This window comes from Heteronotia binoei, chromosome 7 (assembly GCF_032191835.1).
Source record: "Heteronotia binoei isolate CCM8104 ecotype False Entrance Well chromosome 7, APGP_CSIRO_Hbin_v1, whole genome shotgun sequence".
Taxonomy (NCBI): domain Eukaryota; kingdom Metazoa; phylum Chordata; class Lepidosauria; order Squamata; family Gekkonidae; genus Heteronotia; species Heteronotia binoei.
The window spans coordinates 78,195,523-78,217,239 of record NC_083229.1 but is presented as its reverse complement, the minus strand read 5'-3'; the positions used below and the strand labels follow the sequence as shown (position 1 = coordinate 78,217,239).

Here is a 21,717-nt window from a genome sequence, read left to right as displayed (position 1 = left end):
CACACAACTTGCTGTTTGTGCTGTTGGCCAAAGCTGATCCTATTTTATATAGTTGGGATCTCAGTCTCAGTGCAGCATAGTTTATTTGGGTTTTTTTTAATGAACTGCAGAGACAGTGTTTTCTGAAAATTTCAGCATAAGGCCAAATGCTAACTCTCACTCAAATGTTCAACAGTTATCCCATAATTTCACAAACAAATTGTGAATTTTTTTGCTAAGCAGTCACTTACCAAGGTGGGCATTATGTTTCATGGGGAGTTGGTCACCTGTAAGCATCCTCTTACATTGTGCAGAGAATTTACCACTCCCTCGCTTCTCTGAGATGTGAGTATGTAGTAGGGTTGCCAAGTCCAATTCAAGAAATATCTGGGGTCTTTGGGGGTGGAGCCAGGAGACATCGGGGGGGGGGGGAGCCAGGAGCAAGGGTGTGACAAGCATAATTGAACTCCAAGGGAGTTCTGGCCATCACATTTAAAGGGACAGCACACCTTTTAGAATGCCTTCCTTCCATAGAAAATAATGAAGGATAGGGGCACCTTCTTTTGGGGCTCACACCTTTTGAAACTTGGGAGGTATTTTGGGGAGAGGCACTAGATGCTATATAGAAAATTTGGCACCTCTACCTCAAAAAACAGCCCCCCCAGAGCCCCTGACACCCGTGGATCAATTCCCCATCATTCCCTATGGGAATTGTTCCTGGAGGTGCATAATGACTGTGGGGGTGGAGCTTCCCCCGCCAGCCAGCTGGCTGGGGGAGGGGGGAAGCCTGTAAAACCAGGGGATCCCCCGCTGGGACCTGGGGATTGGGAAGCCTAGTATGTAGTAGAATTCTCAGCACTTAAGACGGATACTTCAGATAACTTCTCTCACATGCTTCAGTGGTAAGTCACCAGGTGGTAAATGACCATCTGCATTCTTCCAAATCCATTGTACCATCTCTGCACAACCTCAGATTAAACACAAATTAAATTAACAAAAGCATTTAACTGCTCATGCCTCAAGATTCTGATGTTTAGAACATCTAAGTTTTTATTTAACCTTCCTTTTCAAGCTATGAACATAGTGGCTGATGGGATGGTCAAGGAGAAAGAAAGTAGCTCATATTAAATCCTGTTTTTCAATCTTTTGCATGCTAAAACCTGCACAGTTACACAACTGGGCAATATTAAGTATAATACACAGCTACCATTTATTTAGAAAATTGGTGCACAAAAGTCAAACCTTATAACAGTTTTCCCTCTGGCATACACTTGACAGTTTTCTGCAAATGATACTGAATCCAAAGTGTACTGATATCACCTCTGCTGAATCTATAACATGTAGCACATAAACAGTAACTGGCACTCTGAGATTTCAGAGTCACACTCACTTCTTGCTTCTTTTGAAGAGGAAAAAATTGCATATTCTTCTGACACAACAAAAAGGAAAAGGAGGAGGCCAGTCTTCCAACATGGCTGAAAAATCTACAATATATCTAATTAGGATTCAACTTCTAACACAATAGTTGATGTACTGGGGTCTATTATCAAGTTTATAGCTAAAGGCAACAGACAATACAACCCCACATTCAATTTAATTACAGCCCATGGCTTTTGCAGCAGTGGTGTATTTCAAAGGGTTTAACTACTCATTTATTTCTAGACCATACATAAAATAAAGCATCTCACTGTCATACAGATTCATCAATTAAAACTGAGCATTTTCTGATCTTTGGGTCTCTGCAAGGAGAACAGTGAGCAAAGAGAAGCCTTTTTCACAGAAAAAAACAGAGAAGCTTCATTTAATAAGGAAAATGCTTTCAGGCACCTACCATTCTAGTTTATGCATTAGGGCTTTGATGTTCCTATACTAAGGACAGTGAATTATTTAACTATTTGAAGAGAGGGGATTGGTGAGGTATTTCTTCAGCATTTATAATTTCCTTTCCTTTCCCAATGGTAACATGAAGTTCACTCAAGTCTGATTAAACTTTCTCTCCTTTCTAAAAAGGAGAGAAAAATTGCACATCCTTCTGACACAACAAAAAGGAAAAAAGGAGGACAGGTTGTCCAACATGGCTGAAAAATCAACAATATATCTAATTAGGATCCAACTTCTAACACAATAGCTAAATGGCTATTAAAAAGACCATTGAAGATAGGGGGGAAATGGTTCAGTTGAAATATTGCATTCGATATATGTGAGAAATGGGCTTATGAAAAGGATCACACAGATGAAAGGATACAGAAGATTAATTATATTTTATATCGTAGGGACACTGCCACCAAACAACTTGTTGGCCTTCTGCTTTCTCAACTAATCCAAAGCAGTACAAATTCAGTCCCATAACTGGCCCAGTCGTACCTGCTGTTTGTTGAGATGCTACTATGCCTCTTTACAATGGGAAAAGACAGACATATTACAGTTCCAACAAAAGTCTCAGTCTTATAACAGTATCTTATTTACAATCTGTTTCATTGTTTTAAACATATAATACTGGGCTTCTCTGGCCTATTAAATACCTGTTTTTAAGAAGTAGAGAAAAAAGACTGATAGTTCATTTTGTCACCTGATTTTATATTAGATGCTTTTACCTGTTTTAATTTCTGAACTACTAGACTTTTAACAACTGTATTGTGATCCAACCTGAGCCCGCTAGCAGGGAGGGAGGAATAAAAATCTATCAAATAAATACTACAGAAACAGAAAAATTGATCAAAAAACCCACAGAGGTCTATTAGTTTTATGTCTGTGTTTAAATTTAGGGCCAATTCTAACAGCCACTTCAGTTTGTGCAGTCTCAGAAAAAAAACAATCTTGTCCCAACTTTCAGTCGAGTGATCTAATAGTTAATCAAGTAATCAGAATCTTACCCACAAGTGTGGGATTTCAGTTCAATTTTTGACACACTACTAACCAGTAAACTAAAAGTAACTTCTGTGTATGTTGATGTACAGTGGCTGACTGGGTCTAAAAATATTGGTTGCCAGGAGACAAAGGGGGCCCACCCACAACTATAAGGCTATCATTTAATTTTTATAAGAAATAATTTTTTTCAAAAAACACATAAGTGGAAAAAAGGTGTAATTAAAACTTTTGTGAAATAAATGTATATATGTTTTTAGTAATTACAGTGTACATATATTGTACATTTTACTGACAGTATGCAGTAGATACTAAATGTAAATACAGATTGCATTTTCTCCAGGGAAGCTGATCTCTGCCAGCTGGAGATCAGTTGTAAAAGTGGGAGATCCCCAGGCCCCACCTGGAGGCTGGCAACCCAAAATACAATGTAAATTTTAGTTGCATTACAGTAATACTGGAACTTCTATTATATTTTCAAGCTACTAAAAAGAAATTAACATTTTTAACATATTGTCTAATGTCTAATGGGCCCACTTCATCAGGGGCCCACTTGCCATCGGGCAAGCTGACACCCTGGCCAGTCCACCACTGACAGTTGTCTCACCGTGGGTTCATCCAACTTCATGTGATTTATTTATCCATTTACACCTATTTTTCTCCCAAGGGGACCAAAGCAGTTTACTTCAGGAGTGTCGAACTCATTTGTTAGAAGGGATAGATCTGACATAAATGGGATTTTGTGGGGCCAGGCCATGTATGTCATAAAATGTAATGCCAGATAGCAGAGATATAAACTTTAAAAATGACACAGGCAAACACAATTAAAGACATAATTTTTTAACTTAAAATACAAACATGCTTAAAACTCTTTCAATATTTTGTTTAAAAATGGGAAGGTGGGGGAATAGTGGGATTTTGCAATTTTAAAATGGGAAGGTGGGGGAATAGTGGGATTTTGCAATGCAAGAAAAAGTGCAAGGATCACAGCAGAAACAAAAAAATATAAAATGCTCTCAATCTGGGAAAATATGAAATGGCTAGACATTGCAAGCTTCTCCCCCCACCCCCAGAATTCCACTCAAATTGGCAATGGCTCTCCTGGGTAATATTCCCCCTCGGCTATGGGTTCCCAGGTTAGAGTACTCACTAGGCAACAGTTCTCAGGTCCATTTAGCAGAGACAAAGCTGTCTGAAAGCATCAACCCTTTATTTTCAAATACAGAACTCCAGGATGCTTCAGCTGGCCACAGGAATGCTGGGAAGTTAAACTGAGCTCCACTCCATTAAAACCTACTGCAGCACAGAGCTGCAAGAAAAACATGGAATGGATTTCCATTAATGGAAAATCCACTCAGCAGTTTCTTTGCAGCTTTGCTTCCTGCTGCAGCTGGCAAAGGCAAGGCAGAAAGGGAAGTTTGGCAGCCTTGGAGCTTCAAAGGAGGAGGACAGGAGGGGGGGAGAAAAGAGCCCCAGGGGCCTGATTAAAGCCCTGGGTGGGCTGGGTATGGCCCACAGGCCAGACACTTAACATCCCTGACTTACATCACGATCTTTTCCATTTTATCCTCATGACAACCCTGTGAGGGGGGTTAGGCTGAAAAAATGTGTGACTCACCCAAGATCATACCAAAGCTTCGATGACACAGAAGAAATCTGAACCTGAATCTCTCATATTGTAATCCAACACTCTAATCACTACATCGCATTGCCTTTCAAGATACAGGCAGGCTTTTTCCATATAGTTGTGGAAATTCGTCTCTAGACTATCTGCATTCATAGTTTGAAATGAAGAGTGAATCTACCATGCTTAGAATCCACACATAAAAACTAATTAGACCTTGAAATGCTATTATGCACCATTTTCAAATAGTTACTCTTGTTTTCTGTTATGAATCCCATCAAGCTTAATGCTATGTATTGTCTTTGGTCATCTCCAATATCTAGGTTGATAGTGCTGGACAAACAAAGCAAATAATTAACTGGAAAATATGCATCACTGCAGTCATGCTTATCTTCTTTCATTATATGTAGAGCTCAACATAGTTACGCATGGGTCTCTCTCTGCCCCTAAGTACCCAATGACAGAATGAACTAGTGAAATGTTAAGCAGCTGTTTACTGTAACCATACATCTGATAACTTCTTTATAAAAATCATGGAGTAAATATTTAGAAGTAGCAGAACAACACACTTAAGGCTAGAGAAGCAAAGTAGAAATTGCACCTTACCTTGCCATCGTGACCCTGATTGAGGTGAATCCAGGCTCTTGGATACTTTCTAAGTGTTGTGGCTAAATTTTAAAAGCACTGATTTTATAAATCATGCGAGTTGCTATACTGTAATATTTGATCTTGATAAATTAATGCACAAGTCACTTTGAGCCACTGTGGATGGCAGACGAAGTGGAGTATTATATTTTAATTAATTAATGTACAAAAACTACGCAACAGACAAATAGTCATCTAACCAATCCTTAGCCTCAAAAGTAACCACTATATCTGGGGCTTGAACATCATTACACCTCATAAGATGTAAAAACTGAAGTCAAGGTCATGCAGGGTCATCCCTGTATGATTAAAATACTGTGGTGTTTCCTGGATCTGCTACCTAAAGCAATACCTGAATCAAAGAAACATTTAATATACCACCCCCTCACCCCTACTGTCTCCTACAGCGCCTCTGCACCTTGCATGCATCTTCAAGCAAAAATAAACAAAAAAATGGGCATAGAACAGCGACAGGGATTGACAATGCAACATTCCTGAAATTCCAACTTGTTTAAAATATCCTCACTTTCACCTCTCACAATGCATAATGGTACCTTAATTCTAAAAATACAAGCTCCAAGAATATCTTCCTTAAGATGGTTTCATACAATGAAGGGCAAACAGAATTGTTAGACATATCCTAGTGTTCAGTGTTCCCTCTAAGCTGAGTTAGTGGGAGCTAGCTCACAGTTTTTTAGCATCTGGCTCACACATTTTTGCCTTCGCTCAGGAAAAATGGCTCCAGAGCAAACTAATTTATGCAGTAGCCAAACTGCTTGCTCACAAGTTTAATGCCAGTAGCTCATGATATAGAATTTTTGCTCACAAGATTCCTCATCTTAGAGGGAGCACTGCTGATGTTATATTAGTATTTCCTTCATCCATCTATGAACACCATATGTACAGAGATCTTTAAAGCTGTAAAATGTGGATAACATATTTGCATGATTTTTGTGAAAAACACTAGTGTTAACACCAGGGCTTTTATTGAGCAGGAACACAGTTCTGGTTGGCTTGGAGTCAGGACTGTATGGCCTAATATGCAAACTAGTTCCTGCTGGGCTTTTTCTTTTAAAAAGCCCTGGTTAATACTAATATCCACATAGCAATTAATCTCTTCTATATAGTGGTTTTGCCGGGGGGGGGGGCTACCCTTGCTTACATGCAGTACCTGAGCTCCTATGGTCCAGTACATACATATATGGTTTTTCTGTTCTGAGAGAAGGGGCTAAACATGCACAACATAGTTTTATTGCAAAAGCTAAACAGGTCAGAACACGGATAAGAAACTACCTGGGAAATAAAATACACTACTCTGCAATCTATACAGGAATGACCAGTATAACAAGCAGTTAAATCTTTTCTGAGAAGAGAAATGTACCACACGATGAGCCATTGGAAATCCACATGAGCCACTAGAAATCCAGATGTAACGCATTTAAATTTCATACAAAAAATGTTGGGGTTGTGACCAATGTTCCCTCTAAACTGCAGAGTCTTGTGAGCAAATATTCCACTTTGTGAGCAACTGATATTGAAGTTGTGAGCTACTGGCATTAACGTTGTGAGCTACTGCATAGATTATTGTGTTCTGGGGTCATCCTTCCTGAGCGAAGACAAAAATATGTGAGCTGGAGGCTAAAAATCTATGAGCTAGCTCATGCTAACTCAATTTAGAGGGAACACTGGTTGTGACCTACCATTTCAGTGCAATGCGTGCCCATTTCGGATATCATAAACATAGGATGCCCATGTTACTATAAGCAGATATAGGTCGACATCAAATAGATTAATCAAGTAAATCTTTTCCTTCCTAATTTGAGGGATTATATTTCACTCTTGATCTTCACTTAAAACTTGCATGCACTGTTCATTTTTAGAGCCCTATGGGTAGCATCATGTAACACTGGCATAACACCAGCAGTCAATAAAACTCAGTCTAGTCTGTGTGACCTTCAAGATCTTGAAACTGTAATGAAAGTAGCAGTATTTGTCAACCATGGAATTCAGGGGCATGCCATTTCATGAAATCAACTTGGTAATAAGGCCTTGAAGTCTATGTTTATAATTAAGCAGTAACTTTGTGGGTCAGGTCACTTTGTAGGGATTAATGATCAGCTGAAAGAGTAGATTGCCCAAGTCAACACTTTTAGGCTATTAAGCCAAACAGTCATTCATTTTTCTAAACATGCTGAGATTTTCATTCCTACAATACTCTTTCTAAATATGTGTCCAATATTTCCTACCTCCGCCCTTTTAAAAGTTTACTCTAATTTCTGCGAATATAGAAAGTTGTGATTACTGGAGGAAAATTAATTGCTATTAAGATAGTTAGCAAAAGCAACAAATTGTTTCCTCTGCTAAATAATAAAACGTACATTTTTATGCAAAACCAAAGAAGAACACTTTTACTGCACCCCGCAGAAATGAATAGTCAAATTATCTCAAATAATCAAGAGCCAGATTAAAACTAAATGACATTAGTATTAAACTACCTTTAATATCTAGTAGTCTGCCACTAACTGCTCATTTTGAGTAAGGAAAAATAATCAACAGCAAGAAACAGCAGATGTCTTTATTCTCTCTACTGCATATATAATTTTCTCAAGCTGTCTGGTTTCTCCCCCTATCTGAAGTGTCTGACTTAGGAGTCATTAACATTTAAAATCACTATGCAAATGAAGTTCACCTTAGGTAAGCTTTCCATGTAGTTCAGGGGATATAGTGATAAATTATTGGGTTTAACTGGTTATTGGGGAAAACATTAGATTATCCTCAGCTGGAAGAGCAGATCCTCTCACTAACTGCTAACAAACTTGACATGCATAGAAATTTAAGGTGGACTGTCTATTTCTTCTTGCTTACTGTCATGCAATGCAATACACACTACTCTGGAACACATTTTTACCACCATCCCAACAATGGGAATTAAATAATTTCATGCTAAAAATACAATGAGAAGGTAGTTTTTTTCATCAACAAGCATGAGTAAAGACATTATCTACACACCAGCAGATCTCCAGTTATTCATGACCATAAGATATACACAGTAGGAGAGCAAAGTACAATACTCTCTCTACTCCAGAGGCCCCAAACTCCAAACAGTAAAAGGGAGGTCACGTGTGTTTTACCAAAAGACGGATGCTGATGCAGCCATTCACAAAAAGACCCTGTCTTCAATTAGCCTTCAGGCTGGCTGATTAGCTGGCAAACTCCTCTGAAAGGGTCAGTTTGTACAAAACTGGTATTTCCACTTCGGAAACTGCTCAGGCATGTCTACCTGTTATTTCAAAGAATACAGCTCTTTCAGAGTTTAGACTGAAATCATTGTTAATGCTGGAGTCCAGACCACCAGGAGGTTTCAGAGTCAACTGCAGTGGCTTGAACTAAAACTGTTGCCCCACAGTCTTAAGACTTTGGGATAAGCAACACAGCAAGCAGCTCATCTTGCTGCATATATTGATACAACAGGAATGGACAGTGTATGATTAAAGTCAAGTAACTTAAAGATCTGGAAACACAAGCACCATTGACAAAAAAGAAATGCATCAGCACCCTCCTAAGAGCTAAAATTGCTTTCTCTGCTGACATTATTCTAATCTGTTTCCTGCACTTTCAAAATTAAACAATTCATTAGCTTAATAATATAACTCTTAAAATATTAATCTAGGAACTGTCTAAATTGTGTCTCTCTCTTAAAGAAAGAAAGCAGCCAACATTCCTCAACAACTATTAATCCTGTATCTGGAAACACACATTTGTGTATGCACAACAGATGAATGTGTATGCACAATTCTAGCAGAGATCTGGGACAACATAAATTGCATGGGGCGAGATGGGGATGGTGGTGTCTGTGATTATTTTAAATTTAAAATTATTTCTCCTAGAAAGTCCAAAACTAAAAACCAGAATACAGGAAGTTGTCCCAAGAGGGGGAGGGAGGACTAGGAAAGTGTCCAAGCCTGCATCAGAATAACTTCATGCCTACTGAGCAGCCAAAGTTGATCTAAACACCAGTGCAGGCTCAGCAACAGCAGCTGTTTGCCTGCCTGGACAGCAACACGCATCAACCTTTTGGGCAGGTGATTCCATTAGATTGACTGAAGCAACTTGAAAAGAACTGATGTGTATAGAGAAAGGGAGGGGGAGGAAGCAAGGGTAGGCGGGTATCTTTTGTTACCTGTGCGGGGGAAACAATAGCAGGTGAAATTATTGTGGGAGAGTTGGTGCTTCTGTGGCAATTGGCTTCAGGGATGAGGAGAGGCAAAGGGTCGTGTTTCACTGAGACCACCACCACAGAGGCGGCGGCGTCCAAAGGCTCGGCGGGCCTCAGGCAGAGTCTTTTGGGGGACGAGGAGGGGCCGCAGGCGTCTCCCCCAGCCGCGGCCCCGCCCCCAGCTGCGTACATCACCTCATAGAGGGAGCGCTTGGCCGGCACGACAGCGGCCGCCGTCTCAGCCTTGACGTGAGGCGCGCTGTCGCCGTCTTTGGGGAGGACGTAGGAGTTGGCGGGAAGGGGCGAGGGGCGGGCCCTGCCGTTGAGGGCGTAGCAGCCTTCTCCGGCGGGGGCGCCTGGGGGCAGTTTGGTGCCGATACCGGCGATGCTGTTGAGGGTGGCGATGGAGACGGCGCCAATGCAGTGGTTGGTGTAGGTCTTGGAGAGCTTGGCGGCCTTGGAGAGCATCTGCATGCGGGTGCCCAGCAGGTTCTTGCCGATGGCCTTGTTCTCGTACCAGGTGACGTCGCCCTCGCTGCAGTGGTCCCGCGGGCGCTGGAAGAAGGCCTTACAGAGCGGGTTGCGCTTGGCCAGGTATTTGACGAAGCTGGCATAAGGGCAGAACTCGGTGCCCGTCTCGTACATGCGCGGCAGGTTCTCCTCGTCGCTGCTCTCGGCGCGCTTTTTGCTCCACGACGAGGAGCGCGACTTGTGGTAGGGCCCCAGGGCCTTGAAGTAGACGAACTTGCGCCCGTCCTCGTCCATGGCCAGGCCGAAGGAATCCTCCTCCAGCTCGCGCTGGTTCTCCCGGCCCCGCGTGCAGAAGTACATGCACGTCTCGAACCAGACCTTGTTGAGGAGCCCGAAGGGGCTCTGCGTGCTGAACACGCTGCAGGTGTAGAGCTTCCGCAGGTCGGCGCGCGTGATGGCCTGCTTCTGCACGACGGGGCCGGCGCCTTGCTCCTCCAGCTTGCGGATGACGGCGGCCAGCGTGAGGTTGGCGGCGCGCAGCTCCGGGTCCTTGGTGAGGTCGAGGGTGCGGCAATAAGGAGGCTCGTTGAGGTAGCGGTTGAGGGAGCTGCGGATGCTGATGAGCGACGACTTGGAGTAGAGCTGGCCGCTCTTGGAGCGCGCCTCGGCATAGAAGGAGCGCAGCACCCGGCACAGCGCCCCCTTGTCCATGGTCTCGAAGTCCGGGCTTTGCGCCTTCTCGCTCAGGTACTCGCGGAAGATGCGCACCGCGTAGCGGGTGGCCAGGCGGGTGTTCTCGCTCAGCCGGGCCCGCTCGGGACGTTGCAGCAAAAGCTCCGCCTCCGGGTCCGAGTCCTCGGGCGCCACACTGCCCGCGACGGAGGCGGGAACGCCGCGGGCGCTAACTGGGACCGAAGGGGCACCTCCTGCGGAAGCCCCGACGCCGCTGCTGGCGCCTGTGCCGCCGCCCCTAGCGACTGCGAAGCGGCCCCTGACGCTGCACACGGCAGCCGAAGAAGAGTCCAGCAGCGCTCCGGTGCCCCGGTCCATACGGATCATATGGCCCGGCTGGTCGTCGGCGTCCCACTCCAACCCCATCATCATCTCCTCCTCTTCCTCGTCCAGGAGCAGGATCCCCCCATCGGCTGCCTCCTCGTCCCCCGTTATCTGCACCTCCTGGATCTCATCCTCGTCCTCCCCGTCCTCGTCCTCCCCAGCACTGCAATAGTGGAGGGGCCGGTGGGGGCCAGCCCGGCCGGTGTGCCGGTCCCCCGCATTGTTCTCTCCGCCGCCACCTGCACCTCCGCCGCCGCTTCCTGCGCTGCTGCCGCCGCCCCCGGTGCTCCACTCTCCGCCGCCGCTGCCAGGCATTCTCGCCATATTGCCGTCTCCCTGCCAGTCCTCGGGCAGGGCGCATGCGCTATATTGGACCGCAGCGCTGGAGAGCTTTTGTGTTTAATGACCTTCAGCTACCGGGAGGCAAAGCTGGGCTCTTAAAGGGGCCGCGCTCCCAGTGGCTGTGGCTGCTATGCGATGAATGGGGTGGGGGGGGGAAAGAAATACGGAACCACAGACAGGCACGGCAGCTTGGAAGTCTTCCCCTCCCCAATCTAGGACTACACACAAGGCTAACGCAATGCAAAGAGTTAGTTTATATTGGCCCGTGCATGCTATCCGGCAGAAAGGGCGACTGAGCATGAAAGATTCACTTACCCAGCCCCAGTGTGGCGCAAGCTGCTGTCCGCTAAGTGATGCCTGAAGAGCGGCCCGCCAGCCCCCAATCTCTCATTGCTTACGGGAGGAAGGGAAGGGAGATTCTGCAACTGAAGGAAGGGAATGGAGTCTGGGGAACGAGGACTACGGGGGCACCAGCTGTAACAGCAGCAGCAGGTGAGATCCACCGGGAGAGCGAGGGGGCAGGCAGCTTATCGCACAAGGCAGCTCCTCCCCGCTGACTTCTGGCAGCCTAACACGGAAAGGCGGCATCGCAGTCCAGGCTCAGCAGTTGGCGCGGCGCTCAGCTCGCTCCGGTAGGAGAGAAACTTCTCGGATCGTCAGCACTTTTGAGTGACTCGCTCACTCCCCCCTCCCTTGTCTCTACCCGGCCATCCCACCTACCACCCCCCCCCTTAAAAAAAAAAAAAGCCACACTGGTTGCATACCAGGCGTGTCGATTGCGCTCCTCCTTGGCTTCACGGCAAAGGCATCGAGCAGCCTCGAGGGAGGCAGACGCCGTTAGGATGCGGCTGGAACCGAGAGGCGGCGGATCTGGCAAGACTACAAGCAGACTCTTCGGAAAGGGACCGAGGAAAAGCGGCGTTCCAAAGGGGCCGTCGCTGCAGATTCGGAGCCTCTTAGAGTACTCCAGGCAGGCTGTGTACAAAAGAAGGAAGCCCGCTTGTTTCCTGTCTGGCGCTAATAAGCTGTAGGAAGCTAGCAGCAAGTAGCGTTGGAAGCCGCCAGGGCTAGTAAAACCCACACAGTCCGCAGCCAAGAGGCAAATCTAGAGCTATTTCTAGCCTGCGGGGACAAGCAGCTGCAACGCAGGCACACACACGGCACAGCCCTCGCCCTGCAGAGCATAGCCATCAACATTCTCTGCCTCTCTCTCCCACACATACACAGGCTCATTTACCCCCCTCCCCAATCATTCCTGCCCCCACCCCACCAATTTCTAGGTTTTCAAACAGGCATCTCCCCCTCCGGCTGTACGGGACTCTGCAAGCCCTCACACTGCCGAAATCCGTCCTGAAGTTAGTACCCATTGGAATCACCAATTTCCCTCCTTTCTCCCCTCCCTCTTTGAAGCTCATTTCCAAAAACATTTCCAGATGCCACAAATCCCTCCTTAACTTTAAGCTACTGCTGTGGCACTAGTACTTTTAACCAGCTCCTGTTAACATTTCTCAATACTTTACCCCCTTTATTTCGAAAGGAGGATGGGGTACTGGGACAATTTCATTCACAACAAAAGCAGATTGATACTAAGAGAAACAAGACATGCGTATGTGAGTATCCAGGATCTGTGACTGGGGAATGTTCTGTGAATTTGCCCTCTCCCCACGCACACACACACATATGCACACAGTTTTCCTTCCTTCTTGGTAAAGCTAAACTAGCAACATTATTTCTTTGCATTGTAGTTCATATTAAGTGAACAAGTTTTCATTCAGTCTCACCCCCTCCTGTTTAGTAGTGTACTTTCACCTGGAACAAAATTGTGGGGAAATCCTGTCAGACTACTGACAAGTCGCAACCAGCAATCACAACATCCCAGATATGATTCACAGATAGGGTCAGAGATGACAGTTTATTGCTGGCCTGATCCCTAAAATGATTCAAGGGTTATTTGACAGCAAGAAAGTGTATTTTTGCAAAAGTATGCAAAACATTTTGGAAAGGCCATATAACATTTTAAAAAGACCAAAGGCAGGACTGTTTGTTTGAAATCCGAGCAAATTACTTAACAGTAATATTCTAAAGTCAAGCTAACAGCATAATTTTTGTTATGACAGGAAAGGAAGAGAGCTGAAATCTATCTCAAGAAACAAATTGAATGCTGAGTTAAAAGGAACAATTATACTAAACAGGAGGGCCCCTATAAATTACAATGGAATATGTTTAGGGTTGTTTTCATGTTTCCTCAGAATTCCCAGTAGGTTCATTGGGACTTTGAAAACATTTTGCAAAAAAGGACTATTGATATGAAGCCCTGATGGTGAATTTAATATATATATATATATGTGTGTGTGTGTGTGTGTGTGCAAGGTTTCTAAAAATTCAGAAGAGCAACAACAATCCCATACAGTTTATAACATACAGCCAGACATAGATTCAGAGTCTCCACTGCCTTAGAATTAGGCAGAAAGGTGAAAGTGAAAGACATCCCATATCCTTAGACAACCTCTCCCAGTAGCTTCATAAGGCTGTGAGCAGCAAAGTTGGTAAAATGGAACCTTGTAATACTAAGGCTGTGGATCAAAACAGCAGCCTTCATTTTCTGTGGTATAGCCAACAGAAAAGACAAACCACTGCAACACAGTCTCTTCTTGTTCCAGCCTACCAAGATGGCCCAGAAGGATATTATAACTGATGCCATCATAAGCCACAGACAAATCAATGAGAGTTTCCCTAGTCAATTTTCCACTGCAGATCATCCCTAAGGGAAACTTTAAAAAGTGACACTTTATTTATTTGCCAGGTCAATCCTGTAGAATTTCCAAGGCAAGAGATGTTCAGAGGTGGTTTGCCATTGCCTGCCTCTGCGTGGCGACTCTGGACTTCCTTGGGGTCTCCCTGGTCTATCTGGGTCAGGACAGCAACACTTCATAGTTATTACAATATTTATACTTCATCTTTCTATTTAAAGATAAATACTCAAGACAGCTTACAATGCTAAACTATTAAAATTCAAACACACCGGTTAAAATAGGTAACAGCTATGAAAAACTTACAAACACTGGGGACAAGGTTTAACTCAGGGGTGTTGAACTCATTTGTTGTGAGGGCCAGATGTGACATGAATGGGACTTTGTTGGACTGGGGCCATGTGTGTCATAAAATGTAATGCCAGGTAGTGGAGATATTCCATTGGGGCCACATGTTAGGAGGGTGTGTGTGTGTTTAAAACTAATATTTCTCTGCAAAACTGGAGTTCTTTGTGTTCGTAAAACTATATTTTAACTGTGGTCCAAAACCTTCCCTCCCTCCCCCAGAAAAGACACCTGCCTAAAATGGAAAGGTGGGAAAATATTGGAATTTAGCAATGCCACTTTAAAACATCAAGAAGTGCAGGGATCACAGCAGAAACTAAAAATATAAATACTTTGAACCTAGAATCCAGGGGAGAGCATGAAATGGCTGAGCATTGCAAGCTTCTCTCTCTTCTGGTCTACTAAAAAAATGGGAGTGGCTCTCCAGGTTCTTAGGTGTTTACAGGGTGGTTTGAGATAATAATTTTGGTTGACCTTTTCAGCACTTGTTCTGCTGTTCCACTGGAACCCCACATTAGGAGGGTGTGTGTTAAAACTAATATTTCTCTGCAAAACTGGAGTTCCTTGAATTTATAGAATTCTATATTTTAGCTGTGGTTGGTCCTAAACCTTCCCTCCCACCACCGTTAAAAGATGCCTGCCTAAAATGGAAAGTGGGATTTGGCAATGTCATTTTTAAAATAAAACAAGAAGCAACGCTATCAGTAACCCTATCTGTGAGGAGGAGGCAGAGAGAAACGCACTAAAACGTTGAGCAAGTTGGAAAGTTTTGCAGCCCCATCCTCTGCTTCCTGCACTGAGGCAGCTTGAATTCATAAGGGTGAGAATGGGCAGGGAAAGGGGGGGAGAAGAGAGGCCCACTTGTGGGACAGATTAAAGCCCTGGGTGGGCCAATTCTGGCCCATGGGCCATAGGTTTGACACCCCTGGTTTAACTAAAGGCAGTGTTCTGATGTCAGAGAAGCAGGATGCACTTGAATAGGAGGAAACAGTTTTCCAGCAGAGGACAAACATGAACCTCTCCCCACTCTTTCTCCTACTCCATTAACCTTTGAAGTAGGTCAGGTATTTTACTCTGCTGCCACCAACCTGGTTTTACTATAACTTGGAGAGGACCTAGGGTACTCCCTTCTACCTAAGAACATAAGAAGAGCTCTATTGGATCAGACCAATGGTCCATCTAGTCCAGCATTTTGTGTCTTACACAGTAGCCAACCAGTTATTCTGGAGAGCCAACAGCAGGGCATAGGGGTTAAGGCCTTCCCCTGATGTTGCCTCCTGGCCCTGGGATTCAGAGGCTTAGTGCCTGTGAATGTGGAAGTTACCCTCAGTCAACATGACTAGTAGCCATTGACAGACTTATCCTCCATGAATCTATCTAAATCCCTTTTATAGCAGTTTATTCCTGTGGCTGCCACTACAACCTCAGGCAGCTAATGCCACATTTTAATCACTCTCTGTGTAAAGCAGTATTTCTTTTTGTCCATCCTGAGCTTACTTCCTAGACCATTGCCTCCTACAAGGTGTGGATGGGGAATGCTGCCTAGATATGGAACCAAGCCTGAGAAAGAAAAAATAAATCTCAGATGGGCGTAAAAACTTTTATTAAAGGATTGCATGTAAGGCAAAACAAAAAATGCAACAGTTGTTTAATAACTTGCAGGTCTCAAAACAATGAACAGTTTGCCTGAACTTTGATCACAGAAAAATATTTCCTTGGGCTAACAGTACAGTGAAGCCTGGCAAGAACATCACAAATAATTCCCTAACACAACTCCCTTGAACTGGTCCCTAGTTCACCTGCTTTCTTTGGCCCAAAGCCCTTGCCCCCTCACTTGAGATTGATGACACTTTCTCTCCAGAATGGGCAAAAGCCAAGATTTGGGCAGGAAGAGAAGGACTAATCTCTCCCCCCATGGAGTATAATTCTCCATTAAGCAAATGGACCCTCTTAAGGAGTCCAAATGGCCAACAAGACTGCTCTGAGTGCTTAGAAAGATCACTTCAGTGAGAGGGGGCCACTAAGCATGGCTAAACAGGAAAATCATGATAAAGCTATGGTTTCAAGGACCACCATTCATTAAAGGGGAGGTAAAAAAAGTATTTTCAGATGTTTCTGAAGGTCTCTAAGAAGAAACCATATGTATGTCAAGGGACAGTGACAAATAGCAAAGGGAGAGTGACTGCCAAAAAGCAGCCAACTGATGTAGAAGCCCTTATATAGTCTCATACTGATCAGATTTCGCCAATGGGATTTTTACAATAAGTCTTCGACTAATCTAAGAACATGTACACACACACGTACATATGGAGGTAGGGTTGCCAACATGCCTGGAGAAAAAGATCCTGCCCCCTGTAGTACAGACTTAATGAAGGAAAATGGGCCACTGAAAGATTTCACTGCATGGAGATAAGTAATATCACCTAGTAAATAATATTCTATTAATCCTCTATTAAAGGGATGGGATATTTTCCTCCCCTTAGTTCAGGGGTGGCCAAACTGTGGCTCTTGAAGCCCCCACTGCCCCGTCAGTTGGCTTGGAGAATGAATTTAAAGTTGCTTTCTTTCCACCTTCCCCTCACCCCATCCATTTGCTTGCCTGCCTGCCTTCCTGTCTTGAGGTTCTCAAATATCTGACATTTATTCCATGTGGCTCTTATGTTAAGCAAGTTTGGCCACACCTGCCTTAGGTGGAAGCAGTCTGCCAGCTACCCTGCAGCCAAGCAATTTAGAGACTTTTGTATTGGCATCTGGAAGCACTGTAGCAACCAGCTGGCACATGATGGGAGTAATTTGTTCATAAGTATCCTGGCTGCCACCTTCTGAATCAACTGAAGCTTCCAAACCTTTAAAAGCAACCTCACACAGATCACATTACTGTGTTCCACCTGTAATATTACCCAAGAAGGGGTGGTTGTAGGCAGGTCAGTCTTTTTCCTACCAGGCTGCAATAGATGAACCAACCTAAACTGGAAAGATGCACTCTGGTCTTCTTGGACCCTGTTCACACAGCGTGTTGAGTCCGTGTTAAACTGACCCAGTTCTGTTCCGAATATCTTTGTTCTGGATATTATCGATCAGACTGCCATACTGTAATTCGAATCACTCTGCGGTGAAACTGCCTTCCGCCGCATTCCCCCTACCCCAAAGCTTGCCACCCCTGCTACTGCTGCCAGCCACCACCAGCCCCTTCCCAGCCTTGTCACACTTCAGGGGGGGGGGGGAGGAGAGGGCAGGCAATGGAATGCAACATTGTGAAGGGAGGGCAGGAGGCGGCAGGGAGGCGCCAGGCAGGGAGCCTACCTGGGGCACCATGTGCCCTAGGGCCAGCACTAAATCAGAACTTTGTTTGGTGGGTATATGAGAGAGGGCCTTTTCACTGGCAGCTCCACAATTATATTAATTAATTAACGTTTTATTTATATCCTGCCTATTCTATGCAGACTCACGGCAGCTAACAACAAAAAATAAACAGTAAGCAATATTAAAACAATAAAACAAAAAATTATAGAACAACCTCCCCAGGGAGATATGCCTGGCCACCTCATTGTTGATGGTTTTATTTAGGACTGCACTTGGTCAAGTTGTGGTTTTTAAATTTTGGGTTTTGTATTTTATTTTAAGTATTGTATCTCTGTAGTAAGCCGTCTTGAGCTTCATAAGAAAGAAAGCCAACTAATAAATGTTATAAATAAATTTTACATGGGAATTCACAGGGGCATCTAGGGTCAACAGCAGGCCCATAATGATGGTGGGGCATCTGGGGGCTGGGCCCTCAACTTAGTTCAAAGGCCACCCAAGTTGGCAAGGCATGGCCCCTGACATGAACACCCCCTGCACTGCCTTCAGGAATAGGAAGTGAAGCCACTGGAAAGTCACACATGCTGGCGAGAATTCACACAGAAATAGCAGCACTTGTTTGGGGGTCCTCTGTGAAGACTGTAGTGGCAAAATAAAGCAGAAAATGGTCCACTCTGGAGAATGTAGCTGGCCTTGTGCAGAAGACTAAAGCGGAGCAGGCCACCAAAGATGTTCCGGGAGCTCAGCAGTGCCATGGGATCACAGCCCTAGGGGGTGGGTGAAGCCCTCTGCAACCTGACTGGGCCCTGCTGGGGAAGTGTCCAGCTGGAGGGAGAGGAGGTGAGCACACTGTGGCTTGGTTCTCCTGGGCTGCAGGAACTTTCCCTCCCTCCATCATTGACATTTGGGAAGGAAAAACAGGAAACTGGCTATAGGGTAGGGTTTGGGAAGGTGTTCTGTAAAAAAAGGAAGGGTTGTTTCCCTTTTGCAAAAAGAACAGCTTCCTTGCTTCAAGCTTCTCTTTTGACCTCAATGCCTCAGGAAAGCCTTGGCCTCCAGATCCAGATGGTTTGGATATGTACCCATTGAGCTGGAGTTGCTGTGGTGCTTTTAAGGTCCTGCGCTCCAGACAGGGCCGTTGTGCTGCTGCATTCCACCAGGGGCGGACGGTGGAGAATGGAGAATTTTCTTCTCCGTTCACTCTGCCTGGCAGCTTCCGATGAAGCAAACCTCATGCAGAGGGCTGCGGGGAGCCACTTCACAAGCCAAGGAAGAGAAGACTGAGGAGCCTGTAGGGAAGGATGGCTCTGGGCTCTGGGTTGGTGGGGTCATTTTGTTAGTAGATGAGTGTGTAAGCTTTCATTATTTATTATTTATTTCATAATGGAATTATTTAAGTTAGCCAGTGCTAAGTGCCCCCTGAAAAATTTAAATGCCCCCTTAAAAATTCCTGGCTATGGGCCTGGTCAACAGGGCATCCAAAAACATGTCCAGACTGTAAGTTCACTCTATGCAGTGCAAGTTGTACATCTGTTCCCCGATCAGCTCTAGTGCCAATCCACAGCACCTATTATTTTATTTAGATTTCATTTCAGTTTGTTGGCCTACATCCTATGGCTACTAGAGCCCAGTTAAGATTATCCACAGGTTCTCAAATGAAAGGAGGACTGTCATCTGCATACCTAGTGACAATTCCAGGTCCCTGAATGATCTCTCCTAGTGGGAGAGAATATGGAACCTTGTGAAAGTTTCAGAAAATCTCTCAACATATTTGTTTTTAAAGACAAGAGGCTTCAAAATTACTGGAACAGTTGAGATGATGTGTTAAACACTTCGTACTGCAATATTTTCTTAATGTATTTGCTGCTAGCAAATCTAGTGTCCACAATGAAGAGTTAGATTGTTAAGATAATATAGGGAAAATAATTAGGTGCCATTGTACACTTGTAGCCCCTGGGGTTGCTTACAATTAAAAACAAATCTGGCTCTCCCACATAACTTTGGCCAAAAGTTTCAGTTGTAAGTAAAAATGCATTTTTGAGAGATAAATCAGCATATTCCACATTATTGTCTGGCACAGCAATTTTGCAGAAGCTAAATGGGTGTGGGTCTGGTTAGTGCTTAGAAATCACTGCTCCTGGGAACCCTAGCTATACTTCCTTGAATCCCATGCTGGAAGGGATAAATGTTATATAAGTAAACAGTGATAGACCTTTCTAAGCCTGTTCACTTCAATGGACTTAAAAGAATGTCATTCTGTTTAGGACCACACTGTAAATCTTTTAAGCTAACCTGCCATTTGATAGAACCTTACCAATAAAATATCCATTCTTACTCAACTCACTGGAAATCCCAAGAAGGGACGAGTTTGTACAAAAGCTATTTGAGGCAGTAGAATTAGATATCTTAACAATGAAACTGAGAGGACAGTTTTATTCAACTACTAAAGAAATTTGGAACCCGCTGTATCTATGGATAAAAAGTGTGGGAATCGAAATGAGGAACTTGAATTTATGTTTTGGTAACCCCCCTTAGGCTCTTGGTGATGGGGTGGGAAGGGTGGTGGGGGTGTATTGATTGCTGTAATGTATTTCCTATTTGAATTAATCTGATATTACAAGTTTTCTGTATCATGTACAAGCTTCAATAAAAGATTGTTTATAATTAAAAAAAAAAAGATACTTACATCATATTGAAATCACAGGTTTTGCCTGTTGCCACAAACGGGTGGCTCGGCACTCCATGGCGCCCTAGGCAGGCTCGCTGCCTGGCGCCCCTCCAAAAAGCATCCCTGCGCCTCCCACCCACGGCACCATGCCCCCCTGCGCCTCCTCCCTTCCCCGCCATGCCTCCTCCTCCTCCCTCCTGACCCTTCCGCACTCCACATTGATTTCAATGCTGGAACTGGAGCTGCATTCCAGCTAACGCCTCCCTCTCCCCATCCAATCACTCGATCGACAGGCAAAACTGCGCCGCGGGGCCAGGCCTCACTCACAGTCTGTCAGGACCAGCATCCTGAAAGGGCAGCCCCACTGCCGCTGACTCCTTTCCCATCCAGGAAGTGGGAAGAGGAGGAAGCAGCAGCAGGGCCACCCTTTCAGGACGCTGGTCCTGACAGACTGTGAGTGCAGCCCAGCCCACGGCATGGTTTTGCCTGTCGATCGAGTGATCGGGCAGGGGGAGAGGGGCTTTAGATAGCTGGAATGCAGTGCTAGAGCCAGTTCCGGCATTGAAATCTATGTGGGGTGGGTGGGGAAGGGAGGGAGGGAGGAGGAGGAGGTGTGGCGGAGAGGGGTGAGGTGAAGGGAAGAGAGCGGAAGGGTGGACAGTGGCAGCAGTGGTGGCAGGCAGAGGAGATAGGCAAACTAGGTGCTTGTCTGGGGCACCGGGAGGGGGTGTGGAGCCCAATTTGGTGCCCCCACCCTCCCGGTGCCCTAGGCAACCACCTGGTTTGCCTAGTGGGTGAGCCGGCCCTGGCCACAAATAATTTAGAATGTGATTCTTCAACTATTTTAAAATAAACAAAAAAGTAGGGTGTTTTCTGCATGGGTTATTAAAATGTCTGTTATGGCCTCATCCTGATTTGGTTTATCTCCTGATTTCTGCATGCATTTTTGTGCTGTTAGCTTTTGCTTCCCCCCCCCCCCTTTCCAGTTTTTTTTGAGGCCACTTTTTCACCAATCCTTTTCTGCAAGCAAAGTTTAAGTCACCTTTTTCCTTTTGCATTATGTTTGTCAGTTTTCTTTGTCCCACCACCTCATACGCTCCTTCAGCCCAGTTTTTTATGATTGGACTCCAAAGATGAGTGGTTTTGGTTTTTACAACAATGTAATGAAAGTCTAAGTAGATTCTCTGAATTCCCAGCTTCCAAAAACTGTGATTTCAGAGAATGTGCTTAAGCCACCATTATAATAGTATATTGATATTTTAGTCCCTTTTAAAATGCAGCAGTGATAGAAACATGCACTCTCCCTACAAAATTCTGATTATTTAAGGCAGGGGTGTCAAACATAAGACCAGGGGGCCAGAACTGGCCCATCCAGGGCTCTTATGCAGCCCACAAACAACAGGTGCAAGGGAGGGAACATAAGACTGCTCAAGGAGGGGAGTAGGTGGAGCCATTC

The 21,717-nt window shown here is 44.8% G+C and overlaps 1 protein-coding gene across 3 annotated transcripts in view; it reads right to left on the bottom strand.

Moving 5' to 3' along the window:
* Positions 1-21,717, bottom strand: part of KCTD1 (potassium channel tetramerization domain containing 1) — a 105,267-nt gene that overhangs the window by 47,106 nt on the left and 36,444 nt on the right. Inside the window, exon 1 of one of the 3 annotated variants that reach the window (XM_060243871.1) lies at positions 11,514-11,621. The exons of 1 other annotated variant lie outside the window; for it this stretch is intronic. Coding sequence is in view for 1 of the 2 variants with exons in the window: in XM_060243867.1 (XP_060099850.1) it covers positions 9,294-11,180 (1,887 nt within the window). In the remaining variant the exon portion in view is untranslated. Of the gene's footprint in view, positions 1-9,293; positions 11,268-11,513; positions 11,622-21,717 lie in introns of those variants that run through there. One more of the 3 variants, XM_060243867.1, reaches the window with a different exon arrangement.